At 59.8% G+C, this 7,733-nt stretch overlaps 1 protein-coding gene across 1 annotated transcript; it reads left to right on the top strand.

Moving 5' to 3' along the window:
- Positions 1 to 3,603: 3,603 nt before the first annotated feature.
- PTMA (prothymosin, alpha) lies at positions 3,604 to 7,698 on the top strand. The gene is made up of 4 exons (XM_014946056.1): positions 3,604 to 3,741; positions 4,466 to 4,556; positions 7,082 to 7,155; positions 7,599 to 7,698. Exons 1-4 carry the CDS (start codon positions 3,619 to 3,621, stop codon positions 7,644 to 7,646), a joined length of 336 nt encoding a protein of 111 aa, XP_014801542.1. The 5' UTR covers positions 3,604 to 3,618; the 3' UTR covers positions 7,647 to 7,698.
- The last annotated feature ends 35 nt before the right edge of the window (positions 7,699 to 7,733 follow it).

Below are 7,733 nucleotides of genomic sequence, written 5' to 3'. Positions count from 1 at the left end.
GGGGGGGGGAGTAGGTGCTATTTCGGAGTTGCCCCCCCCGGAAGGGGAGGGGGGGCTTTTTCGGAGTCGCCCCCGGAGGCGGTGAAGGGAGTTGCTATTTTCGGACTTGCAGCCCCCCCACGACGGCGCTTGGGAGCGGGGAGAGCGGTCGGTATTTCGGAGTTGCACCCGGTGATAGGGGGTGAATTGCTGTGTCGGTGTTATCCCCGGTGGGGGGGGGAGTAGGTGCTATTTCGGAGTTGCCCCCCCCGGAAGGGGAGGGGGGGCTTTTTCGGAGTCGCCCCCGGAGGCGGTGAAGGGAGTTGCTATTTTCGGACTTGCAGCCCCCCCACGACGGCGCTTGCCCCGGTTCCGGCGGGGCTGGGGTGCTCCGGGCCGATCACCTCGCAGCGGGATAACTTTGCGAGTCGGTGGCGGGGGGGTGATGGGGGAACCGGTCGGGTTCATCGAGGCTCTCCCGGGAGTCCCCTATCGCCGCTCCCGGCGCCCGCCTTTGTCTGCGAACTGTGGCGGAGCCTCCCCCGGGGGCGCCGGGCACCCGGGCCGCCATCCGCCCCGTCGAGCCCGGGGGCCGCGGCTGGGTCCTCCCGCCGCTACTGGGAAAGTTGCGGTGGGAGGAGGAGTGGGGGGGACGGACCCGACCCGGGTGCGTGGGATGGATGGGGCGGCCGTGCCCGGCGGCCTCCTCACCCCGCGCCCCGGCCGGCACCGGGTCGTGCCGCTCCCGGGGGAAGCGGGGCTGGAGGTGTGTGGGGGGGAAAAACCCCGTCGGCGAGGAGGGTTTATTAAAAAAAAACACAATAAAAACCCCAACCAACAAAACGCCGTTTCTGGCAGATTTCGATTTCACTTCTGTTTCCCGCTCCCGCAACCCCCCCCCTCCCACCCCCGCGTCCGTTCCGGGGCCGCGGCTCGGTCCCCGCTGTCTCCGTCTCTCCCGGAGCCGGGAAGCGGCGAGGCGGGTCGATCCCCATCCCTCCCCGGAGGGGGGGAACGGGGCCAAGTTCGCCGTTAACCTTCCCCTGCCCTTTGCAGCGTGGGGGGAAGGGGGGGCCTCGTCCCCGGCTCGCCCTCCCGGGGCGGGGAACGGAGGGCGGGAGAGGGGTTCGTGTTGCGGAAGGCGCGCACGGCGGCAAGGTGATGGAGGTGGGAGGGGGGGGTGTCCCGTCCCGCCCCGCCCGGGCGGCGGCTCCGCGCCGAGCACCGCCCCCGGCCGCCGCCGTTGCCGCGGGGGCGCCCACCACGTGCGGCCCTGCCCGCGCCGCCCCCTGGGAGCCGGAGTCCGCCGGGACTACATTTCCCGGCATCCCCCGCGGCGGGGTGGGACGGGGAGGTGGGTGGGAGAAGCAGCGCGCTGGCGGACGGCCAATGAGAGGGGCGCGGAGAGTGGCGCGCGGTTTCGAATGCCGGCAGGGCGCGTGGCGGGGCGCGGGAGGGGTGCCCCCTGCCGGCGGGAAGGAGTCGCGGGCTGCGGCGGCTCCGGGGACGGACGGACGGGTGCGGGTCCTGGCTGGGGCAGGGGGGCAGCGGCCATCCCGGTCCCTTCCCGCCGGGATCCGGCCCCCCTTCCCTCTGCGCGGGCAGCTGCTGGAGCCCCCGGGAGCGGAGCGGGAGCGAAGGTAGGGCTCGCCGGGTAGCCGGCGCATGACTACACGCCGTTGCTATTTTATGGACAAACAGCCCCGCCACACCTATAATTAGAGGCTCTGTCAAAGCGCTGGAGCTCCAGCAGCCCCGCTGCAGGGACTCGCGGTGTGGAGGCACACATCTGGCTATTTGTGTTGGAGCTGGCCTGGGGAAAGGGAGAAGCTGTGGTCCACTCGGCAACCCTGTTGCTAGCACAGACTTTCATGACCTGGTATCCCCACGGTCGTTAAAACTGAGAGTGTCTTCAGTGGGGCGGGAAAGGTCAGGGCTGGAGATCTGTCCAGTTAAAAGCCTTGAGAATGAGTTGTTCCTTCACCGGGAGAATTGCTTATGTTCCGTGAACGGCTCCTTTTGAGAGGAGCCATCGGGCACGGTGAGATGTGGAAACTCTGACTGCTTGGTTTTGCTCTGATGTTGAACTTGGGAAGTGCTTTGTCGCCCTCGTGCCTGTGTGCCTGATGAGAGGCCGTGGCTGCGGAGCGTGACAGTGTGGTGGTGCGCGGGAGGTTAAACGGTTGGGATCAGCCTCCTGGGGAGTAGGAGCTGCTGATAGTGTAAAACTGTGGTGGAATTGGGGCAGCGTGGAGGAGATGGCCTGAGATCCCTATGGGAGCGGTGACAGGAAGAGAAGGGAGCTTGTGTTTTTGTTTACCCCAAGCTCCTGGGATGCTGGTTAGGTCAGGTGAGGAGGTTCCATCAACAGGTGTAGTCACCCCCAGAGCTCGCTTCCGAAGAAAGTCTCTCCTTTGCAGCCTGGGTGCCTCCGGCAACGCGGTCTGAGCAGTTTAAATAACCTGGTGGTTCAGAACCCCTGTGCTGCCTTGGCCTTAAGCAGGGTAGCAGAAGCCCTCCCGAGAAGGATCAGTGGTCACAATGGCAGGGCCAGGCTCTTACCCACTGGTGTTCCCACGAGGAAGTGACAGTGGCTGGGTGGGAGTGAAAGTGCCTGCTCGCCGCCGCAAAGGGCGAGCGGGAGGGGGGTGAAGTCACTCGGTGCCGCAGCGAAGCGGGAGCTGCCAAGCAACTTCTGAAGACCTGGTGGCCGCTGCCGAAGCCGGCCGTACCGCTGGCCCTGGGGAGAAGGGCCTCTCTGCTTTCCTTGGCTGGGGTAGCGCTCCTTGTGCCGAAGGATCTCGCTCCAGCTGATGGAGGAACAGAAGGGGAGGAGGATGCAAGCAGAGATGCCAGTGTTAAATCCAAGTGTTCTTTATGCGGGAACATAAAGTTGGATCCTCTCAGCCTGTTTGCCGAGCGACTTGGCATGACATTTTGACAGTGATCAATAGCAAAAACACACAAGCTCCTGCTCTCCTCCCGCTCAGCTCGCGGTGGAGGTTTGAACTGAACTAGCCAGGCACGGCTCTCAGAGCAGTGTAAAAATAGAACTTCTTCCCCCACCCCATCCTGTTACACTTAAAGCTGTGAGCTGGATCCTGGAGTCTCCTCTCTCTCTCTCGCTGACGAGAGAGACCAGGCGTGCAGTGTTTGCCCTGTGTTTTTTTTTTTTTTTTTTCTGCACCCCCAGGCAGGGCAGAGACCATGCAGGGTCTCTGCTAATGAGCCCATGGGGTTTGCTCCTGCTGGGAAGGTGCCGAGCAGCTGTAGATGTCCTCAGCCCTGGGGCCGCAGAACCCCTAAGTGTGACGGGGCGGCTGGCTCTTGGTGGCATTGCAGGAGCTTGCGTGGACTGTGCTAAGATGGGCAATCAGCCAGCCCTGCTGCTGTTGAGCATATGCAGGCGGCCAGCTCTGTGTGTTTGGGAGCTCGGAGGTGAAACAGAGCAGTCTCTTTTTTAAGATAGCTGCTCTCTGGCAAGGCCGACTTGGATTGAGATTCGCCCCCACACTCTCCCGTTCCCAAGGAGGAGCCCGGAACGTGGCAACCAAATCGCAGAGCAAATGGGTGTGAAGAGAAACCAGCTCCTGCTCGCTCTCGGACTGGGTTTTTCACACCTGATCTGCAGCTTCTCTGATGCAGGCATCTGGAATCAGGGTGACTTCTCTGCTTTTCTGCTCCTTCCAGGATCTAAAAGAGAAGAAGGAAGTTGTTGAAGAAACAGAAAATGGCAGAGATGCACCGGCCAACGGCAACGCTGTGAGTATTGCTACAACCTGCAGGGAGAGGCAGCCCTTAACGCCAACGCCTTTGTTATTTTCCTCTCCCTTCTTACTTTTGCTGTGAGCTTGTCCCCAGCCCTGCCGGAGAGAGGGGACCCCTCCAAGTGGCATTGCTCTGCTGTGCGGTGCCCTCAACCCTTTGGGGCTTCGGCTTCAGCAGTCGCTCCCCAGCCTGTGGGCAGTTCATGTGTGTGTGGAAAGGGAGGGCTGGGCTTGGATCTGCTCCCCGAAAGCTGTGTGAGGTTGTATCCAGTGCCAACACCTTCCTAGGCACTGGAAAAGGAGAGAGGGAGAAAAAGGGGGGAAAAAAAAAAAGCCACCCAAACCTTGGGTTTACAGTGTTACAATCAGTTGAGCGGGGAAACACATTGTGTACAAGTAAACTGCTTGGTTTCCTATTTTTAAGGCGCTGGGGGAAATTCACTCTGCTGTGTTTCATTGTGTCACAAGAGCATCTGTAGTCTTTTGTCTTGGCCTTCAAGCTGCAGCCCGAAGTTACTCCAGGCTTGTCCCTCTGTGCCTGGGCTGCCGGCATCGTGTGGAGGCAGGCGGGGAAGTGGGATGGGTTCCCGGGGCTCCTGGGGGGCTGGTGCTTTGCTTTAGGCAGGAAAAGTGGGGACACACACTTCTGCTGAACATCTCTTCCCCCTTCTCCCTTCCCCAGTGCATTTTTTTTTTAAGTGATGTTTTGTCTTGCCAAGGAGAACGAGGAAAATGGAGAGCAGGAGGCCGACAACGAAGTAGACGAAGAGGAAGAGGAAGGTGGCGAGGAAGAGGACGAGGAGGAAGAAGGTGATGGTAACTTTTCTTTGTTCCCCTCAGCCCAGGGCTGCCTCCTGCCCTGGCCAGCAGGCTCCTGAGAAGCAGAGGAAGGAGAGCAGCGTCTCCCCCTCGCGGCTGTGGCCGGGTGGCTCCCACCAGCTGGGCTCAGTCCTTCCTCGCTCGCCCGGGCCACCGGCGCTGGGAGTGAAGTCAGCCTTGAATCCCTTCCAGCAGGTTGAGGGCAGATTCCTTCCTTCCTTCCTCCCTCCTGCAGCCAGACGGCACCGTACCGCGGCGCTCAATAAGCGCATTAGCCCTTCCGTGCGAGGAGTAAAACCTGCCCTTGACTCCTGCGATCACGGCGGCGGCTGTAGACACAAGTGGCCAGCCGGTGGGATGGGGACAGCCCTGGATGGCCATGACTTGGCCCAGGCATGGAGGATGGGACACACCATTCTTGTTCCTCGGCATGCTGAGAGGCTGATGTGAGCCCATTTCCTGGCCCTTTCCTGGGCCAGGCAGAGGAACCTGCAGCTCTTCCCTGCTCCTCCAACGGCAGCAGACAGGCTTGCTTTGAACCTGCCCCGTCCACAGTGTCCCACATCTCCCTGCCCTCCCCTGCTTCCTCACCTGACCCAGCCTGGAAGTGGGTTTTGGCAGCAGCAACCAGAAATCCAGCAGTGACTTGCTGAATCACTTCGCACCCTCCCCGCTATTATTTTTTTTTTTTCCCCCAAGATCTACTTGGATGAATAACATTGTTTATTTTTATCGCTCGTTAAGGCTGAGAGAAAACCATTCTTGTTATGCTGAAATGAACTCGGGGCCCTTGATTAGCTGTTACTAGGTTAATCCCCTGTGAATTTTTGGTTTCCATGCTGACCTACTAACCTTGTTGGTTGGTTTTGGGAGGCAGGGACAGGGCTGGGAATTCAGTGACCACTAGATCGGGGCCTGTTCAGACGGTGTAAGTGGGAAAAGCTGCCTCCTTTGGGGGAGTGCTCTGCTCTCAGCAGCCTGTTCCTTTGGAACCGACTTGCTAGGAAAATCTGGGAATCATAGCCTCCTCCATACTCGGGATTTGAACCCTTGGGGACGGAGCACAGTGCTGCCATGTGCTGTCCTGAGCCCACCTCCCTCCAGCCCTGCTTAAGGATGGGAGAGGGGGGGAATACTTGCCTCTCCTTGCTCCCCTCGGGCAGGAGGAGGATGCGTGTGCTGCAGGCGTGTGTGGGGTGGAAGTGTTGCTTGGATACTGCTGTGACAAACCCGGGGAGCTTCGGTCCCCCAGTGCCCGCAGTCACGGTTTGGCACACAGTGCTTGGAGGCTCCATCGCCTCCCCGGGATCCCGCACAGCTCTGCCCATCCCTGTCCCTGCCTGCTGCCCTTGGGTGATCCCTGCCCGAGAGCTGCACCTGAGCAGCAGAACGCTGCAGGAGAGAGATTTAAAGGCAGCGAGCACAGCTTGCATCAGCTCTTTTGTTTCCAGCACGTGCAGCCAAACTCCATCCCAGAGTTGGGCGGCTCGAGGGTATATTTTTTTCTCACCCTTCTCCCTATCCCATCTCATTATTTGCTTTGCTTTAAAGCAGCTCAAAGAACTAAAAATGCTCCCAATCAGCTTGGCGCTGTCACCTGACCGGCTGGTTGGCCCCGTGCATGTGATGGCTGCCGGGGTGTTGATCCATCACCGGGAGCTAATCTTGGCCCTTCCCGCCGCGTGTGCCACACCGTGGCTGGGCACAGGCCGGGGAGAGGAGAGGGGAAGGGAGGAGGATGGGCTGACCTTAATCCCCCCGGCTGTCTATACGTGTGGCTCGTGGCGGTGGTTTAAAGCCAGCTTACTGGCCTTAACGCTCTATAAGTTTTAGTAGGGTCTCCTCTTATGCAAGAGACTCATCTCAGCAGCCCAGAGGTTGTTCCGCCTCCGGTCTTGCCCTCGACCCCCCAAAAGCGGCCGAAGGCGATAGACTCGGTCGTTCTGATCCACTGGCCTATTTGAACACAAAGTGGGTCAAAGCCCAGAGCTCTCTCTGCTCGTCCTCCCTCCTCTCTGGTGGAGAAGAGAAGTTGGTAGCATTTGTTTGCCGTTCTGATAATTAGAAAGTGTTCTGACTCAGAACTAATGCGTTCTGGCTCTCTTAACTCATTAAAGATGGACTAATAGCTGCGAAGGGAAGCAGAAGTAATCAGCAGCGGTTGGGCAGAGCAGCCACTAGAAAGAGTTTCTTCCTTCCCCTTTTTTTTTTTTTTATTTTAAATATTTTTTGCCATGATTTCAGTGCTCACAGTAGGTGCTGGTTTTGACATCCCGTTGCCTGTGGCACAAAGGCAGGTGTGAGCTGGGCTCGGTGCTGCCAAACTTAAGGTCCCCCTTGGTGGGTCAAGTCAAAGTCAGTTGGGGGGTGCTCCAAAAGCCCCCATGTCCTCAGGCACCTGCACAGGGGCCATGCCAGCCGGGGAGGTGGGACTCTGGACATCATGGTGTGGGGCTGAGGCAGGAATAACCCCAGAGAGGGGAGGGACATGGGTCTCATGTTCCTGTTCCGTGCAGGTGAGGAGGAGGACGGTGATGAAGACGACGAAGCTGAGGGAGCCACAGGCAAACGGGCAGCTGAGGACGATGAGGTAGGAAGACTGGCCATCCCCTAGGAGCCACCTGTGTCACCAGAGGGTTTGGGGAGGAGGATCGGGGGGCCGGGCTGGGCTCTGGGGCTGGAACGCCCTACCCACACGCTCCCTCCCCGTCCCTCTCCAGGGAGCCAGCCCACTTCCATTTATACGCTGGCCTCGTTAGCGGGGTGCCCGCTCTGGCTGCACGGAGCCACTGGCCCTGGGTTGGGGAGCCCCAGGGTGGGCTGGGGTGAGGGGGGGATCCCCAGGTTGACGGTGGGAGGGGATTTTGCATGAGGCAGGGGAACACTTGTGTTCCTGCCCTTGTCCTTGGGGTGGGAGAGGGACCCAAACAATCTCCTGACTCGCTGCCTGCCTTGGTGTGGCTCTCTCCAGACCCCCCCCCTCAGCAGCCCCACTCCCTGTCCCCCCTCCTGACACCTTTGCTTTCCCCTCAGGATGACGACGTCGATCCCAAGAAGCAGAAAACCGACGAAGATGACTAGGCAGCAAATTATTATTATTTTTTTTTTTTAAATAAGGAGGAAAACAAACCAACAAAAAAGGCCAGCGCGTCCTCTTCACCCTTGGGA

The sequence above is a fragment of the Calidris pugnax genome, unplaced genomic scaffold, assembly GCF_001431845.1.
Source record: "Calidris pugnax isolate Ruff unplaced genomic scaffold, ASM143184v1 scaffold111, whole genome shotgun sequence".
In the NCBI taxonomy this organism is placed as follows: domain Eukaryota; kingdom Metazoa; phylum Chordata; class Aves; order Charadriiformes; family Scolopacidae; genus Calidris; species Calidris pugnax.
Note: the sequence above shows the minus strand (reverse complement) of the source record. Positions and strands in the feature narration are given on the sequence as shown.

What these genes read in the sequence shown, in the direction of transcription:
- PTMA (XM_014946056.1), top strand. Translation starts at nt 3,619, where the DNA reads ATGCAGGCATCTGGAATCAGGGTGACTTCTCTGCTTTTCTGCTCCTTC. An exon ending in CACCGGCCAACGGCAACGCT is followed by an intron (nt 3,742 to 4,465) that starts GTGAGTATTGCT and finishes TGTCTTGCCAAG; the next exon opens with GAGAACGAGGAAAATGGAGA. An exon ending in AGAGGACGAGGAGGAAGAAG is followed by an intron (nt 4,557 to 7,081) that starts GTGATGGTAACT and finishes TGTTCCGTGCAG; the next exon opens with GTGAGGAGGAGGACGGTGAT.